Source organism: Dermacentor andersoni, chromosome 2 (genome assembly GCF_023375885.2).
Source record: "Dermacentor andersoni chromosome 2, qqDerAnde1_hic_scaffold, whole genome shotgun sequence".
Classification (NCBI taxonomy): Eukaryota; Metazoa; Arthropoda; class Arachnida; order Ixodida; family Ixodidae; genus Dermacentor; species Dermacentor andersoni.
Window position 1 is genome coordinate 111,365,999 of NC_092815.1, and position 26,479 is coordinate 111,392,477.

Below are 26,479 nucleotides of genomic sequence, written 5' to 3' on the forward strand. Positions count from 1 at the left end.
GCGAACATATTTGCTCATTATCCGGTTGTGGTGAGTCGGACTTCCTAGATTTGTCGCGCGCCCATCGGCATGTTTTGTGGATAGCAAGTCGGCTAGCAGGCATTGATCTATGAAAGGTGCAATAAATGCCCTTGTGATTGTTTGCACTACTGTGTTGTCGTTCCTTTGCCCCAAGAGCAAGGGTGAGAACACCACAACTTATACAAATGAATGTACAACTATTCATTAATACCTAATAAATTAAGTAATAATTTAATTGTCGGACTACCCATTGCTGCTGGCAGCGACAACATTGCAGACTGCATGCACAATGTCCGAGATCTGTGATTCGCATGTAGACATTGGACAGTCTGCTAATATGTCGATCTTTTTCTGTCGAAAAACGCTTCCGGTGGTTCCACTCCACCAGTTTTATCTGACGTGGTATTTCTCTTTCATATCCCTTAAAAAAGCTGTCAAGAACAGCAAAAAAAAAAAAAGAAAGAAAGATGTTTGGCCTTGAACAGGGCATCCCAATTGAATATCTTAAGTCCAGTCAAGTATGATAAAGAATGACAACATACTGCTGCCTGTACACATTTTAAAAACAGCGCACTTTCTTTTCACCATCAGTTCATTCTGCACAGTGTCCCCAAGTGTCTTACACCTCCATTGCTTCTTCTCCTTCTTCCTCACTCTCACTGGCAAAGCTTGCCTTGTCTTCCTCATCTCCTCCCTCGGGCTCTGGCCCTAATTCGCCCAACAGCTCCTCAATGTGGGCCAACTCATCTGCATCATCAAACTGCACCTTATGGGCCACCTGCACAAACACAAACACACCAGCAGCTTTTGACAAATCAGCAAGATCCACAAATGAGCTCCAAGTAATGGTGCACTAGGCCTATGCATAACTATCGGACAGCTATCTTTCGTGCCATGCACACTCAGTAGGCACCTTTGTAACCATCTAATTTCCGAAGTTTGTGGTATTTGGAAATCAACCCAATGCAAAATGTGGCATGAAAACCTTTGTCCTGTGCAAACTCGCCTTCTAGACAAGCCACTTGCACAACGAGCCTTGTGCATATTCCATATCAGCCTGCCTTAAGAAGCTAGACACTGGCATTCCTTCAAAAAAGTGTTAGACCAATCTTCTAGCTTTGTCTAACTTTGTATATTTGTACACACACAAATTTGCATACACACTAAAAAATCCTAGGTCACCTAAGTACTTCTATGAGGTGTGAATTCGAAAGTATTAATGTTTAATTGAACGCCGCTGAGCAGTCATTTGGGTTATGAACTCCTCGCGAGCAAGAAAACGTGTTGGTATGCTTCGAGCATTTTGATTTGACCTTTTGACCTTACCGAGGTGCAGTGAGAATGTAGATGAGAGCTTGTGCAAACAAGGAACGACCGGACAACACAGGCTTAAGAGCAAGAGTCAGAAAGACGCGCTATAACAGCAGGAGCAGGTGTTCCCTTTCGCCCGGTTTGCTCCGTCGAGGCGAGGTTGTGACACGGCATTACGACTGATGGGAACTTCGTCGAGGATAGCTCGTGATGTGACGTCACAGCCAATGGAAAATGAGGTGCCGTTTTCTTTCTATAGATGACAGACGCAGACTTTTTTTGTTCAATACCCCAATTGACACTCTTGCATCAAGATATACATTGTTATTAATGAAAAAAATTGTAGCAGAACCCATCTCCCGATGACTGTTGACAGTAATGCGTTGGCATTGAATCAATACAGCAACACAACATATTACCACCGTCGAAACAAGTTATGCATGGGGAGTGTACTCCAGTGGGACATATCTCTCCTAAGAACTCCTAGCGCCGCCATTTAGCACTGGCGGCACTAAACCTGCCCGTGGCCTCCGAAATGCACAGTGCGCCAATACGTGCAAACGCTCAGAAATGCATCGTGCGGCAACCGAGCTTCTCTCTCGCACTTCTATCCAGACATGCTGCACTACCTAGTGTCACTGCCGAGAAGCCCTCCAAGAACAGAAGTGTGGTGTGCCAGCGCCTGCAAACGGTAAGAATTGTTCGCTCGTCTGCCGCACACTCAGTGACACAAGTTGCCGAGAGGTTCACGGCAGAGTGGCGCATACCCAGTGCATTCATGGCACAGCTCTCTAAAGCATTGGCATGAAATGCATTCATTGAAAGCGGCACGTAACCAGCGCATTTGTGGCGCAGTCTGCTGATGCTGTCTTTCAGGAACCCTTGTAACGAGGGTACAATGCTGCTCTGCACTGGAGAAATTTAAGGGATATTTTTCGTCATAGTGTAGTGGCACATTCCCTGTGGTACATATCTAATTACCCAAGTTGGCATCAAAGATATTCATTAAAGAGCAGCACACACCTGCTGGCACATACTAAGTGATCCAAGCTGGCATCAAAGAGGGTTGCTGACGCCGAGCACAGACAGAATGGCACATACCCAGTGCTCTAAGTCGGCATCAAAGAGCTTCATTGAACAGTGGTACGTACCCAGTCCCACACCTACAGTCACCCATGTTGGCAAGAATGACGTTTGATGGAGAGTGGCACATGTGTACGCATTTCCTCGTAATTAGTGGCTTAAATTTGTCCACTAGTTGGTTTCGAACCTTGTTACCTCAGCACAGCCGCCCGATGCGCTAACCATTCGACTACAATCTATCCAGTGACCCAGGCAGGCAGGAAAACAGTCAGATACAAACATACATAGATAGACAGATAGCGCCTACAAAGTGCGTGAAGTATGAGGGACGTTCCGAAAGTAAGTTTTGTCATTTACTTTCACACAGAAATTTTATTGCCAGAAGAAAATACACCATGGCATCACGAACTATACATCTTGCACTATTTTTCCACATAGTCACCACCGACAGCGAGACATTTGTCATAGAATACAATCAGTTTGAAGAAACCACTCTGGTAAAAGTCGGTGCCCAGCGATGCAAGGCCTGAGACATGATCTCTTCACCATACATGATATGTAGGCATTCATGGATAACGGACACACCAGTCCCATGTGCTCATTCATGCAGGATAACAGCACGCACCCTCCACTGGCAACCACGTTATAAGAACAAATATGACCGCCATCGTGATTTGTACTCGAATAATCTCGAGCATGCTGGTCTGCTGCTACTCCCTCTTCTTAAGCGCTCTGTGCATGCATCGTTGCTCCTCCGCTGATGCTCTTTCTATTGTTGAACCAGCAACGAGCGTGGATTCTTATGTTGATTGTTTGTTTCACCTGGTGTACTGTTTTCTTTTTCAAAAAAATGACGAAACTTGCTTTTGGAATTCCCCTCGTACACTAAGAATGCTAATACATTAATATAATGTTAACAGTACTTACTGGCCCCATCATTTTAGAAAATTGCACGATACAGACTTGTCTGGTTAGATGAGCTCAGTGTGATAACATTAGCATTAGTGATGAATAACAGCCACGAACACCAACGTCATTACAGTCCCTTCACCTGGTCCACTTGTACACTCGAACCTCATTATAACAAAACGGGATATAACAAAATAATGAATAGAACGAAGTTGAAATCCTCTTGCAATCACTACAGAGATCCACGTATTTAAGTATTTAAAACATTTTAACGAAGTGAAAGTGTAAATTGTACAATGAATACAACGAACTAGATTAATCTCCAAAACCAAAAAAATACCCCAACCGTTGCATGCCAGATACATCGCTTTCCGCGAGGTGCGGCACTCGTTCCGTCTCGGCAGTTCAAAACCCCCGTGTCCCCGCTTCGAATATGCCGTCGACACACACTGGTCTTGCTTACTGTCGCGTGTAGCTATGCACCTGAGCACAAGCAGGGGGGCTCACTATTGTACTTCTCCTCTGGCCTATCTTGTGTGTGCCTGGATGTGCGAGCCATGCCATGCTGCGTGGTGGAGTGAAAGAAAAATGCACTGGCTTCCACTGCGCGGCGCAGCCTCCGAGATCTCCCCCGGCACAATCTAGGGGGTCACGTGAAAGCCTGTGCAAGTTGTGCCATGCTGCGCAGCTACGCGCAGCAGTGCGAAAGATTGGTGCATTTACTTATCCCAATCTCTGCGGCATGCTGTGCAGCCAGTCCCGACAGCTGCCAGAATCGAATTCGTTTTTCACGGACTGGAAGCCATGGACTGTCCATGGACTCTCGGAGTTGTCACCAGATTTTTGCTCGTATTGGTGCATGCAGCTATAGCAGACGACAGCTGCCTGAAAAAGATGCGCCCGCCATTTGCTGCCATGTTGTGAAAGATGCTGTGTGCTTCTGAATTCCAGATGGCAAATACTGTGCATCCAGCTATTGCTTCTTTTACACCGAATCTTTGTGTGCCATCATGTGAGCTTTTCAGGAGCTGTGTAAATGCTGCAGCTTTAGCCTTCGTGTTTTTTATGAGGCAAGCACAGAGATCAGGTGCACATGTTTGCTTTTTTTTATGCGTTTTGCGAAAGCTGTCATGCTCATTGTTGTATGTGTAGCAAACAGGTAGATATCACCTTTCAGGTGAATGAAACTGGTGTGCGAGGAAGCATATCATATTCCATGTGGCTGTTTCTCGCTGGTAGTTGGGGAGCTATACAATCGTGAACTTTGCCGATTACTGCTTACATACATTGATCCAAATCTGTTGCAAAGTTCAAGCATTTGCTTGTTGACATGTACAATTTGTAGATGGCGTACGTTCGCTCTTTCCGAGATGTGCGTTGGGCTATTAGTAGACGGTCTCACGAGCTTTCAGGATACCAGCAGCCGCGTTCTACATCAACAGCGACATTGTACGATTGCAATATTGTTTACGTTGATGTCGGAATTCAGCTTAAATTTCACAGGCAATGAGCTAGCCTAATTACAGCGGTTAAGTGGCATGAAGAGTGAGAGCACTACATTAGTCGCGCTTTGAACACCTGTTCGATGCACTCAGGCGGCGATTCCACTATGCAAGCGCTGTGGCGGTGTCGGCCACACTAATGAATTCGCTGAATAGAGGGGCTACCTATGAGTAACTACGAGCAGACGCCAGCAGCCAGGGGAGTGACTTCTTATCACGGTACCTCAGCAGATGGATAATGTGATGGTGACGTGCCCTTCTGTCAGGGCTAGTCAGACTGGAAGCCACGAGCAGTTTGCAGGTAGTTTGGGACTGCATAATCGAAGAAGCCCACTACTACTCCCTGCGGTGCGCCACACAGGCTGGCAGCTGGACATGGCCTCTGAGCTCGCATGGCACCGGTGCAATCTTGGAGGCCACGAGCCGGCCGAGCCAAGTTCGCTTGCCTCCTTGATCACATAGCGGAACGCTGTGTTGTGTGCCACATGAAGTGTGTGCAAAAGACTATCACAATGAAACGGAACGCAGCTATCTAAAGGCTGTTGCCTAACATGATTGACTGATTGATTGATTTGATTTAACACCCCACAGCAACAGTGAAGTGGAGGGCTCCGGGTTAATTTTCACCACCTAAAGATCTTTAAAGTGCTCCTGATTATAAGCACACAAAGATTCTTTACATTTTGCCCCCATCAAAATACAGTGCTTGTCAGGTGCTAAGAAGGCGTGTCATAGATTCTTTTCTTGTTTTATTCAAATTTTATCACATGTGTGGCCGTGTAGCAGTTCCGTGGGCCACAATGCCGCATTCTTATTTTCATGTTTACAATTGCGCACTCCATAGAGCATAATGCAGTGAATGGCAATAATGGATATAACGAAGTAATTTTGGCTCCCCCTTCAACTTCGTTATAAAGTGGTTCGAGTGTGTACCTACCAACCCCAGACAGCTTAAACTACATGAGATGCCAAAAAATATTACAATTACACAAAGAAATACAAAGATACCATTTTATTTCTCAGAAGCTTTTTGGCTACGTGAAATGTACAACAAACCCGTCACGACAGTCCGGGAACATTTTCTGAAAGAGTTCTCTGGCATGATCAGCAGTCATGAACGGCACATTGTGTTCAACAATGAACGCTGTGGGAATGCGCGATACTAGCACGTCCCGTGACATGTTGTTTTCCCACCATGTCCCGTGTATCTTGTAATCCGGCTTCTTCGCGTAGCTTAGTGCCGGCGGCGGTCGGTCTGGTTGCAGCGCATTACCTAATGGCTCGGGTTGGCAATTGGCGCAGACGTTCTGCGCGGGCGCCGATGCATGCTTCTGCGAGACTGTCTCGCGAGGCCTGCACCTGAATGGATTAACGTGATCGTTCTAATGTGCAACCGTTCGCGTAACCGTACACGCGAGCGACCAGGCGTTGGTGTCCAGCATGGGGCGAACATATTCGCTCGCTATCCAGTCATGACGAGTCCGACTTCCTCGATTTGTTGCACACCCATCATGTTGTTGCACAGACATGTTTTGTGGATAGCAACTCGGCTAGCAAGCATTAATGTATGAAAGGTCCAATAAATGCCCTTGTGATTGTCTGCACTACTGTGTTGTCGTTCCTTTGTCCCAAGAGCGCGAATGAGACCCCCACATTAGGCTATACAACGTGGACCTCTCAAGGCACAGGACGATAGCCTTAACAGTTTTCCTTCAAGACCTTTGTTTGAACCGTAGGGTGGGGCTAGTGTGGATTTTTATTGCTCGCGTTGGTGGCGTGCTTTCTTGAGCGATGCGACGGTGGCTGTAGTGTGTTTGAACTTTTCAACATGGTAAGCCTTTTTGCAAGTGTTTTTTTTTTTTTAATGACATTCACCGGTACGAGAGCCACGTGGTCTGCATCCTGGGAGAGCGAGGCTTAGTGCTCACGGAGCATTGGCAATCCTGAAATGAGTGAGTACGAAAGCCTCTTGGTGGTCCGAATTTCTTATGTAAATAGCTTCTTCTATTTCTTTGACTCTGATAAAGTTACGGCTCTGGGAACCGGGCAGCCGCAGGTCCCAGGTGCCGCTATAGGCTGACTAGTATTGCGGCCTGGCACCGGGCACTCCGACACTGTCTGGGTCGGTGGGCGCTGTCAACTCGGATGCTGTGTGCACAGAACGGAGTAAGACCACTTCACAGAGCTGACGTCTCCTCGCGGCTGCCTGTTTTGCGCCATTTTGGGTGTTGTTTTTGGATGCCAGTTGTTGTCATGGTAGCGACTCATTAGGCCTAAGGCTTTATGAAGCCGCCTGTCGCACTTGGAGGGACACAACTTGGTGGACTGTGACGTTGAGGTGCCGCACTTTGCTTTGATCATTCTAGTTAGCCTCACACGAATTGAAATTACTCGATCAACTCAAGAAAGCAAGCTTTGTTCACATGAACTTAGCATCTGAGTAGCCGCCCGATCTTTTGCTAGCCGTACTGAACATTGTACCACATGGGCGATGCGCATGTGGTACAATGTGGTACAATGCGAGAGGCATGTGGTACAATGCGAGAGAGAGGCATGCGCCTCTCTCTCGCACTACTTCACTGTTTGCCGAGTGCATTGAGTGTACACAGCGTGAGTGGAGTCGCTCATGGTTTGCTGTCACCTGCACATCGTCTATGCTGCCCTGGACTACAATAGAGCCACACTGGGCAATGGAGATGCTGTGGCCAGCTCGGCCCAGCGACTTCGGCGGCCGCATGTGTTTGGCTCGCAACCCTCAGCGTCAGGAAAAAGAACCGGCAGTCACCAACAGCTACTGCGGCTCTCGCCTGCAGGGCACATTGCCACAAGCGACGCTTGCTCATGCCGACAAGTCTACAGAGCTGCTGTGACCAGCAGACGCCAGCGGTGTACCCCACGGACAATGTCGGCTCGCATGTTACGGACAGCGCGTGGACATTTCCTCAGAGCGGCCACTGCTGCATGTACTACCTCTTGTTTGCAAAGCACGTGTTGATGTTGGACCGTGTGACATGTTTCGCCGGAATATGCAGTGATTTAAAGTTGAGGGGATGTGGGGATGCGAGACTCTCACGTGTCACCTGATATGTTGTTTTTCCTGCATGTCTTGTGTATCCTGTAATCCGACCTCTCTGCGTAGCTTAGTGCCGGCAGCGCAGTCTGGTTGCAGCGCATTACAAGAAATGGCGCGAGCTTGGCGCTGTTAGCACCACCTAACGGCGGGGTTCGTTGCACACAACAGGGAGTAGGCTCTTCCTCTTTGGCTCAAGGTCGGAAAGCGGCGCGGACGTTCCGCACGTGCACCGATTCATGCTTCTGCGAGGCCGTCTCGCGTGGCCTAGGAGCGGGACACCAGAATGGACAAACACAATCGTTTGAACGAGCCACCATTCACGTGACCGTACACACGAGCGACCAGGTGTTGGCATCCAGCACAGGGTGAATGTATTTACTCGCTATCCGGTCACAGTGAGTCGGACTTCCTCGATTTGTCGCGCCCATTGGCATGTTCTACGTGTTGCGAGTCAGCTAGCAGGCATTAGTTTATAAAGGTGCAATAAATGCCCCTGTGATTGTCTGCCCTACTGTGTTGTCGTTCCTTTGTCCCAAGAGCACGTTTGAGAACCCCACAACGCAGAGTAATATCGAGATCCACTCATCAGCTGCAGATCCCTCCAAGCTTCTCGTGTGAGCCCACTATTTTCGCCAAGTCCTTGTGTTTTTTGTACCCAGATGCAATAGCACATCCTTCCGGCCAGCGTGCGAAATGTTGACATTGCAGCAGCACTAACTGCAGTATGCATACTTTTCACCTTGGTGCAACTCCTTGATCAATGGAAAGTCAGCTGAATAGCTGGGGAAAAATATTTGAAAGTACTTCTTCCCTGACATTGCTTAGACTGCTTGCACAAGGTCATGTGCCATAGTTTCGGCAGCAATGCACACAGGAGTGACAGGGTTAGCAAAGATGAGCACTTATGTTTCCACAAAGGATCGTCAGCTTTGCATTTAGATACAAACTGACAAACTCAGTGTTGCCAACATGGCACCACGACTAGGTGAGATGCAGCAGTTATAGTGACTCCATAAACCAATGCTCACTGCATTTACAATTGTGAACACAGATTATGGAAAATTGTTAACATATAAGCATCTATATGGTACTTGCGAAACTATGTGGAAAATTGGGCACTTTATGATAATATCATAAAACTTCGTAGGTATGCACTTACATAGCAGTGAAAACGGGAGAATGAAACATATACTCACCTGGCGAGCTTGATTAAGGTAGTACCGCGCATTTCCCCAGAACTCTCCTCCGCGGAGGTAGTTCAGCCATCCAAGCAGGTACCACACATCAACCACTTCGTCATCTTCTTCAACTAAGCCATCGAGAACAGTGTTGGCCTCCTGCAAACAAAGCCAAAACACCAATCAGCATCAAGGAAAACTACGAGATGCTCTTCATCTTTATTTCTGGACATGCGGAGCACATCCGTAAAATAAGAGCAATGAAATGTTGTCAGAGTAAAAGTAATTACTACAGTAAATTCGTAATTGGCTTGCTGAGTTTGCTATGTACAAATAAAAACTCACTCAAGCTTATGAAAAATGTTACTACAGGCTTTGCATTAAGCTTCCCATGGTAAAATCAATTTTGAGATATGAAACTTAGCGTAGCAAGAATATACATCGGGCTTTGTGGGTTAGATAAGAATAAGTGACATTATTCAAGTTTCCAGCTAATGGGCACATCATTTCTTATGTATGCAATGTGAAAAGTGATTTACCTTGTTGTTATTATCGGCAATGCTTTTTGATATTGGAGTCACATAACAAAACAGCTTCTTATTTTCATTTCTATTGTGTGCCTCACACAGATGTTATGTTTCCAACCATTGTTCAAACAACTGAAGTGCAATTATTTATCTCATGCAGCATACTTACATCAAGCATCTCCAGCTCAATTAGTAGCTTGGCTCCATTTACTCGACTGCTGTAACTTAGGGGACAAACCTGAAATAATAATAATAAAAATGATTGGCAGTGCATTCATTATTTGGAGATGATTGGCAACATTAACACAATTAGCAATCTATCTTATGATAATTGTGTAATTGGTGAGGTTACATTTTATTTGTTATGATGTTTACAGTTAAACCCACTGATAACAATATGTAGGCGTCAAGAAAATTCCATTGTTATAACCAATAAATGTTGTGGGGATGCGCGACTCTCACGCATCCCCTGATATGTTGGTTTTCCCGCACGGCTCGCGTGGCCTGGCGCCCGCGGCGGTCGGAGTGGTCGAGGCGCAGCGCGAGTGTTGCGCTGCTAACGCCGCCTCACGGCAGGGTTACTTGGGGGCGCAGGGGAGAACAGGTTGCCTCTTTCCCGGCGGATCGGCAAACAGCGTGGACGTCCTGTGCGCGCGCCGACCCATGCTTCTGCGAGACCGCCTCACGTGGCCTGCCTTCGAACGTGCCACCGTTCGCGTGACCGTACGCGCGAACGACCAGGCGTTGGGATCCAGCATGGGGCAAACATATTTGCTCGCTATCCGGTCGCGGTGAGTCGGACTTCTAGATTTGTCGCGTGCCCATTGGCATGTTTTGGGGATAGCAGCTCGGCTAGCAGGCATTGATCTATGAAAGGTGCAATAAATGCCCTTGTGATTGTTTGCACTACTGTGTTGTTGTTCCTTTGTCCCAAGAGTACGGGAGGAGAACCCCACAATGTTATAACCAGGTTGCAAAAAAAAAATAAAAAAATGGAGAGCAGAGGGGACCGACATCAAAACAATTCACTTTGACACCATTATAACAGGTCTATTAGATTCATCCAAGTTGCTTTGCACCTTCTGCAAAGGTGCATCCATGGTGCGCTCGCTGCACCTAGGCCCTTGATTCTCTGAGGCACAGCGGGACACCCTGCACTGCCGTCCTCGATTGCATGGGGTACAAAACAAGGTGCCGCCGCAGTGCAATGCACCCTTGAACCTTGCAGTAAATGGTTGAATCCTGGCACACCACAACTGGCACCGCCTGCAGCACCTTTTTGTTTGCGGTGCTGTGCACCTGTTTCTGAGTCAAACAAACTTAATATTTGCGATTTTAACAATACATATTCACATATAACAATCAGCAGCCACATCATCATAAGCTTTTGTGTGTGTTCTATGGTAAAATAAACCGCTTACTACAATGTTCTCATGACGCATTATTCGTCATAAGAATTAACTCTGGCTACTGGATGTCTGCACCAAAGAGAAAAGGAACATGAAATCATGGGAAAGAATAAAAAAAAAGAAAGAAAGAAAGCATGCCACCATTTTTGTTGCATTGCCAACCTCGCACGCATTTCCTGTCTTCTTTTTACCCCTCCAAAATACAAGTCGACACTGCCGATGATGGACGAGGGCAAGGGTGAATGTTGGAACAGTCGAGTTGTGCTTTGGAGTGGTGGACACGAGACGGGAAAGGCGTGCAGCAAGGCTGGCGATGTGGCAGGGGTGGTGGAGTGCACAACACACAGGCAGTTGTGTTGAAAATGTGGCATATAGGGAAGTGTGGCAGTGTACTTTTTTTTTCTTTTTCATAGCCATGAGCTCACCTTTTTTTTCCCCCCTATTAGCGCAGACACCCACTAGCCAGATTCAACCGTTATAAGCAATAACGTGGTATGAGAACATTGTAGTAAGCAGTTTATTTTACCATAAACCACACACACAAAAGTTCGGGGTGCCACAGCTGCTCATTGTTATATATTCGATATGTTGTTAAAACCAGCATTACTATAAGTGGGTTTGACGGTATTATAATGAGTGGGACACACACAGTGACCCAAACTGGCATGAAAGAAAAACGGTTAGATCCGGACATAGATACCGAAAAGTGTGTGAAGTATCCTAAGAGTGCTGATCACATCAAAAGACACAACAGCAAGTAAAAAAATCACAGCAGCGGGTTTATGTGACAGCAAGCAATCACCTCCACAGGGTCGCTACTTCCAGCTTCTTCTCCCAGAAGCAGCCGCTCGTGCTGTGGTAGCCACAGGCCAAGACTTCGCTGCATCGCCTCCTTCGCCGCCTGGATTTCAGAGTGCAAGAATTGCTGTTGTTCACAAAACAGATAAACATTTAAAATTGGAAGGATGTTCCACACCTGTTGCCATTGTCATGAGTGGCAGAGGCTAACACTCCCAGAGAGAGAGAGAGAGAGAGAGAGAGAGAGAGAGAGAAAAGCTCTTAGCAGACCCAAGTAAACTTGATTAATCATTGGTCAGACAAGAAACCGACATATTTTCTCACCAAGATAACACACTATTGTGATGTACTGTGCTCCTCTACAGATATTATTTCGTTTCCGCAATGCCAATGCTCGCATTATCTCTCCTTTACCATAACTGAGCGCACCTTGCTCTGGTTAACTCACCTGCCGCCAAGGACCACTCATGTGACAAGCGCAAATGAACACACTGCCCGCTCCTGCGACTTAACCTCCTGCGGAACCTTACCATCAATGACCCACAGATGTGCATCCACAGTGGGAGCTATCTGAACACTTCCCACATCATATGGACATGCCTCAGCCATAGGCACCGACTATGGAGGGGGGGGGAGCCCCCTCAGAAGTTTTCCAAGGGGGGAGGGTGGGTGTGGTAGAGCCCCCTCCGGCGATGTTATGTTCAAGCCTAGCCTGTCGCCCCCCCCCCCAAAAAAAGTGTCATTACCAGAACTCTCTCACCCACATATCCTGAGGCTTCCTTTGAGTTGCCTCTACCTTTTCACTTTTTTATTGTGGCTAAAAGCTTACTGCATCATTGTTGACATGGACGTGGATGGCTTTTAATTCATACTTTCGCTTTATTTCTGCAAATCCTGACAATGGGAGGTCAAACATATTAGAAGCAGCAGCTACCCCATCCGTATTTTCTCACTTCAACGTTTTTTTTTATTTCCACTGTAACACCATGCACAGACACAATATATTTAGATATATACACAGGACAAAGTGAATTATATCTTTTAATGCAAAGGAGGTAGCCAAGCAGCAATTATTTCGAATGATATGGATAGCATATGCCTAGAGAATGAATGAGTTGCTGTACGTTAGCCTCACTTCAAATTGCTTTGTGTGCTTTTTTGACCCTGAAAAAAAAAAAGAAAAACCCTGCAGGGTTCAGTGAACTCTTCAGCAGTCTTTTATCAACAGCATGTGAAATGCAGATGAACAATATGTACCTCAGTATTGCTTATCTTTCCAGTAAGCAATGCTAACGACTCATGAAAAAAGAGGTCTTCTAATAGTTTACAACATTCATTAGAGATGGAAACATCAGCACTTGCATGCAGAGGTCATAAATATATATATTTCACTCACTAACTGAAATGAGACCAAGCTGGATCCACTCGAAATCAGAATCAATAGCAGTCATGTGCAGCGGCACTTATACTTGGACTCAGTGAAAAAAAGAGGGAAAAAATATCCACCGACAATTACGATGCTCCCTAATTTGAAATTTGAGCACAGCTCTATATGTGTTTTCATTCCACAATATATTGGCTGGCTTAGACAACCCGTCTAGTGTGGCACGTTCCAAATGAAGTGAAGTGTGGCGCATCTGCAATTCACAGCAGCCGCTGCAGACAGACCTTCGATCATGCAACGCTTTGTTTCCATACAGACAATGTGCTCTACTCTGGCACGATATCGTAGTCATCATCCTCGCACAGCCTGTCTTGCGTGGCACTACGCTTTTGATCCACCAACGACGAGAGCGGCCCTTCGTAGCGGGGAAGTCATGTCACCAGTGTCAGCGGCGAAAACACCGAAGGGAGCCTCACATCAAGCCTTAAACACTAGAGGAAAGACGCGTGCGGCACACCGCCAGTGACAAAACGCAACTGCAGCAGAGCGGCCACAACAACTAGCGGCGAGCCACTGCAGCAGTCATGTGACAGCACGCAAACCTCGCCTCCTCTCCTTCCCTCAGCGTGTAGGTGCAAGACGTCGCATGCTTTTTCCTTCATCTGCTGGCAGATCAGTGCTGAGTTTACATTCTTTGTTCTTAACATGAGTTACATCTTATGAAGATGGCGACGTCATTGCCACTAATCATAATCATGTTGGTGTGTTCCCTCCTGTTGCTACATCGGCAGTGTTCAAAAAACAAGGAGAATGAGGCACTGGGAGCCCTGCATCCTTGTTTTCAGGGTTTGTAGTGTTGTACAGAATCAGATATGGTGCACCATCTCCAAAGAACTTTCTCATCGGGACGTCTCAGTTTATATTCATCCTTGTAAAAAAACAATCACAAACCACGACAATAAAAACAAGTGTGAACGAGACCAAACAAGGCAAACCAAAACAAGCGTGAGCGAGAGCTGACACGAGCAGACGATAGTACACCACACACGAGTACGAATTAAGTGGTTGGGCGTGCCCGCATGACACCAGTTTCCAACGCGCATGTCACTGAAGGGGCCGCTCTCATTGGTCTCCAGTGTTCGTGGCTTGCTTGTCGCTGCAGTGATCCCGCTTGCGGCATGAGAAAGTTTTCATAAGGCAGCTTTCGTGGCGGCCATTTTTCTGCTGGTGTGCATACTCATAGCCGCTCACTATCACCCCTAGAACAGGTATTCCACTACAAAAATTTAACTGCAAGCGCTACAGGTGGGCGTGTCGGGCTGCGGCCACGGATGTTTCGGACTGGTTTGCGTCGTCGTTGCTCTCAGAGTCAAAGTCCGACAAATAGGCAGCAACCTGAGACCCGCTGCCGCTCGATCCATTGATAAAATCAGCCGCAGACCCGTGGGAATTGCGACATCTGCAATCTTACGAAGCGTGCGTGCCACTCCCGGAGGTGGTCATTTTTTCTCTCTACTTTGACGACTGCGGAACTTTGGAGCACATTCAAAAATCATTGCCTGGCATGAAAAAATCAAACTGTTTAGAAAAAAAAAAAAATGAAGTTCTCCTCCTTCACGTCCAATGAAGCAGTGTGTCTGTGAGCGATGCGTAAGGTCTCTAAAGCGGCGTTTCAAACAATCGATAGCGGGCGGCCATTTTTGTTTTCTACTTTGACCATAGCGAAACATCAAAGTCAGTTCAAAAATCACCGCCTGATCAGAAAAAAGCAAACTGCTTAGAAAATAAAAATATAGTTCTCCTCCTTCACGTACGATAGGGCAGTGTGTCCATAAGTGGCATGGAAGGTTTCGAAAGCGGCGTTTGAAACTATTGTTGGCGGGCTAACTATGTCCAATGAGCGCGGTACGGAAAGAGTTTATGTGCTTAAGGGGGGACATGGGTTGTGGAGATTATTACCTGCATCTTATGGCCAAATCTGATGAAAATATACAAGCTTACTTAGTTTTTCGTGCTGATTTCAAATATGCAATAATCTTTCTTGTAGGTTCATTAGTTCAGGAGATTGACGGTGCTGCCACTCTATTGTTTCCGGAGACAATGGAAAAAAAACTGCTCAGCAGAAAGTGAATATTATTGCATAGCTAGATACTATAATGTGCAATAACTGCAATGCTGCAAAAAGTTTTCAAATGAAATTTTAATTAGCCATTCTGCAGGTGATCAAAATTCTTTCCTTGACCTAAGGCTACCACACCAAAAGAAAATTCATAAAATGGAAATATACATATGCACAAATTTGAAATTCTGCTCTCAGCACTTTGTAATATGTAGATTAGGCTTTCTGCTAAAGAAAGAATTAGTGCTCTAGCTGTTCTAGATCATGAGATATCACTTCAACAGTCTAGTGAAGTGACCCAAAAACATGTTTTGAGAAAAGTGAGAAAACGTGCAAAACCCTACTTTATTTACAAATTTACAGCTGTAACAGCTCAGTAGGCACCAGGCATGTAGTCCTGCTGACTCCCAGCCCCGGTGTGCCGCTTTTTGAGGGACTGGCGCAAATTTTCTGATGCTTTGCATTTCTTGGCTGATGCTGTCATTTGACGCCTATCTTTCTCGGCCGTGAGGGTGCGACTTTACTCGCTCGGATTTAGACATAGTTCTTTCATTATGTCCTTTGAGGCCCTTGCCCTTGCACACAATGATGTTCCCAGTATGACCCACGTTCAGTTCAGCGTAAAGTTCGCGAACCAACCGCGCGCAGTCGCTCGTCAGATTACGCGCCGCGCGATCGGCCGCTGGCGTCAACTTCGTCTTCACGTAGCTCTGGCACGTTTTCGTGTGAAGAGCCCGACGGCTGATGCCCATCAACGAGACAAACGTCATTGAACGCGGTCTGTCGGTTCTCCGTTGCCTGCATGGCACGCGTAGCCAAAAGGTTCACAGCAAAGGGTTTCATTCGTTCAGCACTGTGAACGCGCGGCGAGCTCCACACCGACGCAATCTCTCCACAATTTGTGCACATAAAACGCAGCTTCACTGCGAGTCCGTATTCCCGCTCGTCTCGGACGATTTATAAGGCACCACTGCAGATGTTGCAGTTCGCAAATGTTAATAAAGTGTTCACGGCACTCAAATCCACAATCGTAAACGTAGTCCCATCAGGCGGGCGAAGTGCATCGTCGGTACTGTCACCCTCACTCGCGTTTCCTCTCCGTCGCTGGAGCGGAAGACAACTCCGATAGCTTTGCTTTGGCTTTCGCTACCTCCTCCTCCCGCTTGGAGGGTTGCCGGTAGATCGTATCTTGCCGTACGCGAGCGCTGGGTCGAAGGGTCAACGGCAGGCGGACTTGTCACAGTATCCGCAGCAGCCGATGCGGTCGTTAGGCCTGCCGTTGCTGCATCGACGATTTCGGCATCGGTCGCTGAGGTTGTGGCGTCCTGAGCGTATTGCAGTGTTGAGCAGCGTTTTTTGAAGTTTTCGATGAGTGTCCGTCCCACTTTTTGCGCACCAAACTTGTGCCGCGTTCGAAATTTGCGTTTCGTTTCAGATATCGCGTTGACACTGGGGCAAGATGCCGCACCTCAGTGCGCGGCTCCAAGCGCGGAGCAGACGATGGCCATGCAGTTCCGCCAATCGGGAAGCAAGCTCAAGTCACGTGCACCGAGTGACGAATAGGAAGGCGTTCTAGTACCTTTCTTTGCCGCGCATTTTATAAGTGGCCAATGGCTGAATGGGGCCCGTTCTGGCGGGAATTTGAAGGGAAAAGTCGCCTCTTTCAAATGAGACCAAGATGTCCGCGCTAGCACACGTGGAAGAGCAGGCGCGCGTTTCGGAAAATATGCCGTTTCAGCGCAAGTTCCGCCTGAAATTCAGCTAGTACATGTCGTATAAGGCGTCACTGCGGCTAAAATACTGATGTTATCGGTATGAAATTAACAATATAGATGCAATAATAGCTGTACATTCCAAAAATGCAAGAAAAAAAATCGAGTTTTTTTCGCGATTTTTGGTCGCCACAACCCGTGTCCCCCCTTAACTAAATACTTTTGTGTTCATAAAGCAATTTTCAATACCCACTTGGCTTGTAGAGGTATTCAACAATACATGTGCAAAATGTCAGCTTGAAATTTTTGTTCCCATGCTTTTGGCAACTGCTTTGAACTTAATTTGGCTATTTTGTAAATTATTATAGAGGGCCCCACAGAATATCTTGCGCCGCCTCCAATCTACCTACACACTTTAATCTTGCCCATAGACCCCATGCAATGTTCCCCATATTGCTGCAAAGTTTAATTTTGATTGATCTCTCAGTTTTCATAAAGCCATAATTAATAGCCTCTCTTATTATCTTTGATGCATGCTACAGTTATTGCAGCTTTTTATAATTTCTTACGACTTCCCCAGTTATCCCACATCTCCGTAACTTCTCAAATGTATTCTGCAATGTATCCACTCTATTCCTTAAACTTTTCACTGCAATCTTATCTTTAAGCTTTCCCACAATAATAACTTCAAATGTCCTGGCAAGTGTTATTTGCAATCAACAAATCTCTGATAAATTCATGACTTCCACAATAAAGTGAAGCGAGATCTTATAACTTTTTCTCCAGATGATATCCAATGTCCTTCGTATTCCAGAAAAGTTCCATCCCAATCTGACTTTTAGTTCCCTTGTATATCCTCAGCAATACCTTTTTCAGCATGCTTTTTCTAGATGCAAAAGGTGATTCTAGTAGTATCAGCAGCTTTGTTCTAAAACAAAGAGTCCAACAGCTTGCATTCACATTCACTTTTAAGGACTTGTATATGTAAAATGATTTAAGTACTCTGGTCTTCAGTGCTTCATACAGACAATACTCCGAACCTCATGTTCTTGTTTGACAAGCAGGAAGCTGGCCTGGACTTGGAAGGCTTCAGGGTTGCTGGGATCGGCCTGGACACTCTTCTGCACCAACTCTGAACACTGCTGCTCTGCCTCCTCTTCATCACTGTGTAGTCACAAAATATGATTTCTACAAAATGGAGCCCAGTAGTGGTTAAGAGACTGATGGAGAGATAGGTTGATCAACATATTGATCAATCAAACAATTATTTCCATCATCAACATGGTGCAGCATAGATGCATCAGTAGTAAGAAAAAGCTACTCTTCACCAGCACCACAATAGAGAATTAAATATTTATTAAATGCATCCAAACTTAAACTTCATAAAAACTTTACATAGAGGAAAAATATTTGGCATACAGAAACTGCTAACTTTTATCTTTGTACAATGCAAACAGTAAGTTCAAATTAACATGTTCATAATGATATAAAACAGACAGCAGCATATAATATAACCAGATATTGCTTTCTAAATGTAATTCCATATCATCAAGCCTAACCATGTCCAGGACAAACGCTTTTCAGCATGCCAAGGTAACTTGGCAGGCAGGGCAAAAGATAAAACGGACAAAAATAAACACTCAAGGAGTTTTGTAATCCTGAATTGTTAAAGCACAGGAGCAATATAGATTTCGTACAGAGTTGGGATGCTCATTTACATGAGCAAAGCTAGTAGTAGATGCATTTGCACCCATTATAATTATATGTTGGTTACAATAAGGATAAGACGTGAGGTTGGTTGACTCTTCAGGTCATAGCTATATTTGATTTCACTTGTAACATCTAATGCAGCAGATAAGCATGCTCTTTACTGCAGTCATTGAATAATCAAGTATAGCTCACAAATATACAAGGTGTCACAGCTAAATTCAGCAAGAGTTTAAAAATACGCAAATGCCAAGTCGCTGAACAGAACCAAGGTAATGTTGTTTGCCTTTGCTTGGAGATACTCATATTTTTTTCATTCTGCCTAATTAGATCATTAGTCTTAATTGATCAACTTCTCATATATTATATTTAGATGAAAAGCGTCAATGAGAGAATTGTAGAGCAACATGAAAAACTCCCGATAGAGGCTTTCTGTTGCTCAATACATGCTACATAAAAGTGTTTTCCAAGTGTGAAAGAAGCCCGCGAATACACACAAGTACCTTGAGCGGCCAATCGCGGCAATTTTGCGTGCATTTGCAGGCTGCTTTCACGCTCTGAAAAACACTTTTATGTAGCACGTATTGAGCAACAGAAAGCTGTATCTGGAGTTTTTCATGTCACTCTACAATTTTCTCATTGGCAGTTTTCATCTAATTGTAAATTTAGGAAGTTGATTAATTGACTAATTATCTAATTCGACATAATGAAAACAATAATTTGAGTATCTCCAAGCGACAACAAACAACATGAGCTTGGTTCTGCCCAGCTACATGACATTTGCATATTGCCACATGGCGTGGCGCAGTAAGGGACTGAAGAAGAGGAGAACGAGGTTCATCTCGGCATTGCGCGTCGCCACTTACGTTTTCGTAAAGTGCAACCGCCTGTATCTTCATTCAGCTTGTATACTCCGGCAGGGTATACGCGACAATATTTTTTAACTCTGGCTAAGGTTAGCTGGGACACCCTGTATTAACGATCTGCAGCTGTTCCCAAATGTAATAAATGTGAAAGTGGCTGTATGGTTGTCCTCTGCCAGAATAAAAAGAAGGGGATGTAACGAAGAAGATGCATGCTCCAAAGCCAAGTTGGCAATGCAAAGCAGGCACCTTGATCTGGAGACAGTTTTGGTTAAGCCTTGACTGTAACATTGCCCGGTTCCTGCTTGGTGCACATTTCGACATAATTCTACTAAGCTTCCTAATAGGAAAAGAAAGGGGGCAGGGGCGGGAGGAGAGGGACAACAAAACAAGCAGGTCTTCTTTGTCTATAGAAGATGCCAATTAACTCACCAACAGTCAGTCATGTAGATCTCAGCCATGGCGCAGTATGCTGATGACAATGCTCGATTGAGGTCAGCCCCACTACATTCCTAAAAACAAGCAAACAGCAATGTAAAATGGTTTGCCTACAATGAAGATGGTCAACACACACTTCTTCAAATGTGCAGTCACTGCAGCCATGCTGCATGTTTCTCCCAATTACCTCGGATAGCCTAGCAATGTGAGACCCAACATTCAATCTGTGCCGAGTCCCAAAGCATACTGCCACTTATTTCGAAGCAACTGCCAGTCATGACGAGTGATTTACAATAGATTAAGTGGGGAGAGCAAAAGGACTGCGAATTGGGCAAGTTCAGAAGTATTCATGATGATCAGCATGCACGAAAATAAGTACATACAGGGTTGAAAAAACATGGCACGGCCTCTAACAACCGACTGTCTACTGGGAACGAAGACTGCGGCTGCGTTGCTATAGGAGCTTCTGTCGAGCACAGTGTCCTCGACTTTGGTTATTTCGTTGTACACCAGACTAGGAAGCCATGTCTCCCACTTCTTTAAAGCGGCTGGGTCAGCCACTGAAAGTGGTTGCGGTAGGCCCTGACACAACAGGGCTTATTACATCAGAGACAGGATGCCCAAGTCCCCTTTTATTGGGAGCTCTGAAGGTGGCCTTACAGTACAATTCTCAAACCTGAAGGCTTCGTTTCACTTCCTCGCTAACTTAGCTACCAAAATCAAGTGTTGCCTATGGCACACAGGTGGAGGGGGGCAAAATAAAACAAAGGTGGCACTTCCTTGATCATTGATCACTGGATTGGATTACAAGAGAAGGCCACTTCTCGCAGTGAATCACCTGTGACCTTTGTCACCTGTGTGCATCTCCCACAACACTACAGTGTCCTGCAATCACTCACTTGCAGCTAGTGAAATATTCACTAGTGCAACTCCCATTTAGCTGAAATACAGGGGCTCACAACTTCCTGAAGCTGATGTCAGGCCAGGTTGATGCAGAGCTCCTGACGGTTCTCTCTAAGGACCCTCAAACCTGCCTTTCAGAGGTTGCAGAGCCTCCACACGCTGGATTATAGGGAGATCAGAGTGCCCGTGAACTGGCGGGAACATAATAGTACATCAGGCGATGTGAGGAAACATGAGTAAGCCAGCCATCAGTGGCGCTGACAAAAGAATTAAGTTTTTGTATAGCGCCCGACCATTTGTATCGCTGCTTCTTTTTCACCACAAGTATATGTACATATTTTTTTAATAATCTGTATTACTTTCTTATTTATCATTATATATATATCTTCCTTGCATTACCAATGGATGTTCAGGTGTCCCATGTTTTCGTGATCTTGTGCCTGTTTTTGTGCAGCTGATCATAGGAGGAGACCTTTCGTTTTCCCAAGAGGGGGGGAGGGGACGTGATGAGCTTCCCCTCCTCTCTCTCTCCACACACACAGACCAACACACACACACACTATATATATATATATATCCCCTAAGTGCAATGCTAGAACTAAAATACAAATGAAAAAAGGACCTACACCTCCTTTTACACTTAAAGGGACACTAAAGTGAAAAATGATTTCTTCTGCATCAGTAAATTACTGTTCTACAACACCAAAAACACCACTCTTACAACGATAAGACATTTGGTAAGCCAGAAAAAGCGCAAGAACATAATACGGGTGGCGATGCCTACTTAAGTTCCCGCACCTGGGGACTGTGACATCTTGGATTTTGATGGCATCTTCTAGGGCCTACTAATTATATATAGCAGTACAGATTGACTACATTGTGTTCTAAAGGAACCAAATATTAAACATGCCAAGTTTCTGGAACCTTTATTCAGCCAACGCGGCCCAAATGCGAAAACATACTTTGGAATCCCTGACGTCACGCTGACGTATCGGCGCTGGGGTTTCGGTGCGAAATTCAAATACTGATACTTGAACCTTCATTTTCTCATCTAATAATCAAACTATTTTTTTGAAATGACTGCCTGCAGGGTTCTCAAACAATGCTTCATTAGTCTAAACTGATTTATTGTTTTGCTTTAGTGTCCCTTTAAACTTCATCCAAACGTATAGCCCTTCTGCTATGCGTTCAGCCTTCATATCTGTGTTTATATACTAGCATGTAGGTGCTCCCTTTCATGGGGAAAGATACAACACATTAAAATTTTTACAGCACTTTTCCTTGCAGACTGGAGCGTAGCCAAGGAACATGGCCAGAAGCTGAAATAACACCCATAATTCACAGCATCTTCTCCAGAATGCACACTGGCTGCAGCAACACAGTGTGTGAGACATACAAAACGAAAATGACCAACTCACGATGTTAATTGCTTCAAACCCTACGCAGGTATCTTCAACCTTCTATGCCACATTTCAAGCTTAATTCACCATACTGCTTATGCATGCCATTTGTCGACCATCTATATAAGATGTTTCTTGCCTTTTCAAAATAAATGTGTGCTCTTGGACACACTTTTATTGTAGAAGCTATAATAGAAATGTAAGTTTCTGTGTGACAATGCATAAGTACCTAAGATTAGGTTTGTGCGTCAAACCTCACTTTGCCACGAACCACAAAATAAATATTGCGGCAGAACCCATCTCACGACGCCTGTCGACAGTAATACGTTAGCATTGAATCAGTATAGCGACACAACGTCCTGTCACCATTGAAACAAGTTATGCATGAGGCATGTACTACAGCAGGACTCTTTTCTTGTGCTTCCCTAAGAACAATCGGTGTCATCTAGGGCTGCCGCCGCGAAGCCTGCGCATGGCCGCCGAAATGCATGGTGTGCCGGTGCGTGCAAATGCTGAGAAATGCGTCAACCGAAATCCTCTCTTGCACTTTTGGATATGCTGCACCATCTAGTGGCATTGCCAAGAAGTTCGCGCTTGGCCTACCGAGACGAGAAGCATGGTGCGCCAGTACCTGTGAATGCTGATAATTGTTAACATGCATACGCAGTAACATAAGCCAGCGAGAGGTTAACCGAAGAGTGGCACATATCCAGTGCATTTGTGGCGCTGGGTATGTGTCATTATTTAGTTTTAAAACCTTGGCATGAGAGGTGTTCATTGAAAAGCAATGCGTACCTAGTGCACTTGTGGTGCAGCATGCTAATGCATCGGGTTGCTGTCTTTGAGGAACCCTCGTGACGCGGGTTTGTTTCCACTCAGCATCAGAGAAATTTAAGGGATACTTTTTTTTTTTGTCATTGTAGAGCGGCACAAACCTAGTTATCCAAGTTGGCGTCAAAGACGTTCATTGAAAAGTGGCACGCACCGAGTGGCACATACCCAGTACTCCAAGTCAGCATCAAAGAGTTTTTTCAAACAGCAGTACCTACCCAGTGCCGCATCTACAGTGACCCATGTCAGCGTGAAAGAGGTTTGCTGAAGAGTGGCAGGTATGTCCACATGGCCACATAATCAGTGGCCCAAGTTGGTCTGACGATTCTTTTCTAACCCTATTCCCTCAGCAAAGCAGCCCAATGCACTACCCAGTTGACCACGAACTAACCAGTGATTCAGGTAGGCGGGAACATGGTTAGATACAAACGTACAAAAGCACAAACATCATACATACATAGATAGCCCTCAAAGGATGAATTAGAAGTGAAACTTACCAAGACAAACATGTGGCTGCATCAGTGCTTTTAAGAGGAGTGGCCACTTATTGCCAGAAGCCACTGAACCTCTTTTCCAAGCCAATGGGTAAGCCTGCAAGGGCTTGTGCAACAGAGAGACAGTTGGTACTAACCTCAGAGGAAGCAGCCAAGCCATGTTGCTCTTGGAGCAAGTTGCACAGTATCTGCACTCCCTTTGCATAGTGTGCTAATGACTCCCTGCCATCTGTCAGTTGGCCCAGGCTGAGATACTTCCTGAAGCCCCCATCTGGATCCAACTGGACCATTCTTTGCAACAGCTGCACAAACAAGCATTGGGATGATTGCATCCTTGAGAAGAAATTGGCATTAGAAAGTGAGCAGGGAGGGAAGTGACATGCTAGGGTGGTGAGGAACAGCCTAAATGACACATCTGTATGTTTTTTTTTTATTTATTTAAGAAACCATACACACACTTAACGGCGGTCCGGAGGCTGGACATGTCAAGTTCAGGCTTATGCAGAACGGCTTCGCTGCTCTTTATTTCCTGCTTTAAGTGAGTGGATTGCCCTGCGCACTAGGTCATAAAATGTTCAACAATCTTACAAAAGTCGGGTTTCATTTCAGGTTAACTGAAATCACAACCACTTCATCAGCTAAAACTGAATAATCATCATCAGCATATTTAGGTTCACTGCAGGATGAACGCCTCTTCTAGTACTTTCCAAATTGCCCCTTTCCAATATCAGCCAACTCTATTGCATACCTACAAGCTTCCTATCTCGACACTTCATTCATTTCTGTCTCACACTCAACTGTATTTCCCTTCACTTGTCACCCATTCTGTTATGATAACAGGTCACTGCTTATCTGTTCGACACATTACAAAGCCTCTCCAGCTCTACTTCTACCTCTTAACCTCATCTACAATATCACTCATCTGCATTTGTTCTCTAATCACTCTGTTAACATTAGTGCAAATCATTTTTCATACCACTGTTCACTGCCCAGTTTTTCGCTTCCTTAGAGTGCCCTGTGTTGTTGAATAAATGTTGATTACTCAAAATTTAGCAATCAGATATAGCGCTAACTTAAAACAACCTTTCTTAAACAATATTTATTTGTTCGTGAATAATGGAAGTGGACATGCGTCAACTGGAAGGGAATGACTGAAAGCAATGCTGAAGGGCATAAAGGGTGTGCCAAAACGTGTACTTTCTAGTTCATAGGAAAAATTTCTAAGAAAATTTCTAATTTCATGGCGATTCTGTGGCATGCAAAAGCAAGAACTGAGCGACAACACCACATAATGAAAGAATACGCAAGCTTAGAATTTACAAAGAAGGTAAACGGAACATTGGCTAACACATAAGCATTTTGGTGTCAAGAAATCGTTACGGTGACTCTGGTCATGTCCCTATGCAAATCCAGAAGCTAGAGCAAATAGAGGAAATGCAATCAAACCTGTCGAGGCTTGCATGCTACCGCAGGCTCACCCCGAACCGTACTACAGAAAAATTCTGACGCTGCTGGTCTTACCTCGAAGGCTCTTGTGGAATCGCCCATTTCGAGCAGCAGACTGGAAAGGACGTCGAGTACTTTCAGGTTCTCCGGTTTCATTCTTAAGGCGTTTTCGCCAAGCTCCCTTGCTTGATCGTACTGCAGTTCGTTCACGCAGCTTTCCATCTGATCGACAAAGAAAGTCACAGCAAAACTGAGAACCACGTCAACGACCACGAGACAAGAAGACAACATAACGTTAACGTAACATGCGAAACATATGACATTTGCGACTATCGTTTTTCAATGAATGGTTTTGCTGCGCTGGGTTGACCTCTCAGCTAGCAACACAGAACCTTAGCGTTCATAAATGTCGTCAGAAGCAAGTAATTCGTAAGCGGTACCTGGGACAAGAGCTCGTCGACGCTGCATTCTGCTTTGAGGTTTTCCGAACTTTTCTTCGTGCCTGGCCCTGAAAGATTGATGCGCAATGGAGAGCGGTCCTTCAGACCCACAACGTTTTGTGTTTCGGCACTCACTTAGTTTGTTCTCCTTATTTGTCTTCTTCTTGCTTCTTCCCATGAAACCGTCTCACTTGCCGCACTGTCGGCGATGTCGTAGGACGAAGCAAATCACACGAACGCACGTGCACACACGTCGGAAACAGAAACATGCGTGAAAACGCAATCCGGAGCGTGATCCGGAGTCAGTGCTCTAGCCCTTCCAGAGGCCGGTCCTAGCCAATGTAGAGACGAAATGTAGCCGAAAGCCTCGAAGGGCTCTGTAACTTCCCACCCAGATAGGGTGGCTAGAAGGGGAGGTGTGAATACCGGCGGCGCAAACGTGACCCCACAGCGCACCGATGCCGCGGGGCGGCGCTGTTGACCAAGGCGGGGTAAGCACGCAGCCGAAATGAGCGCCTCGCCAGCCTCGCGTCGGCTGCATCTCTACCACCGAAGTGAAAATGAGCCCGTTTCGGGTATCCCGCGCTTTCTGCGAGCGTCAAAGAATGAATCTTTATCATGAAAACAATGTTATGTCAGCCCAAATCATTACTCCTGCGAGATTTTACGGGCCCAGTTCGCACTGTATCGATATTCAAACGCGTTTTGTCTGTGCGCATTTCGTGAGCTGGCTTTGGGTGTTAGGAGCTAGTGGGGGCTTCGAAATAATTTCGACCACTTCGGGTTCTTTAACGCGCACTGACATCATACGGCACACGGCCGCCTTGCATATCGCCTCCCTGAAAATGCGACCGCCGTCCTCGAGATCAGCAGTCAATCACCCTATGCGTGCCGTAAGACCTGTAAACTGCAGACATTACCTGATAAAGTC

General features: G+C 45.6%; 1 protein-coding gene across 1 annotated transcript; it reads right to left on the reverse strand.

The window, feature by feature from the left end:
* Positions 1-574: 574 nt before the first annotated feature.
* On the reverse strand, positions 575-25,827 carry LOC126541383 (uncharacterized). The gene is made up of 10 exons (XM_050188144.3): positions 25,684-25,827; positions 25,549-25,616; positions 25,184-25,330; positions 23,800-23,964; positions 20,029-20,108; positions 18,067-18,190; positions 11,816-11,914; positions 9,774-9,842; positions 9,096-9,236; positions 575-799 (listed from the first exon to the last, which is right to left on the reverse strand). The coding sequence occupies exons 1-10, from the start codon at positions 25,724-25,726 to the stop codon at positions 641-643; spliced, it is 1,095 nt and encodes a 364-aa protein (XP_050044101.1). The 5' UTR covers positions 25,727-25,827; the 3' UTR covers positions 575-640.
* Between the last annotated feature and the right edge of the window lie 652 nt (positions 25,828-26,479).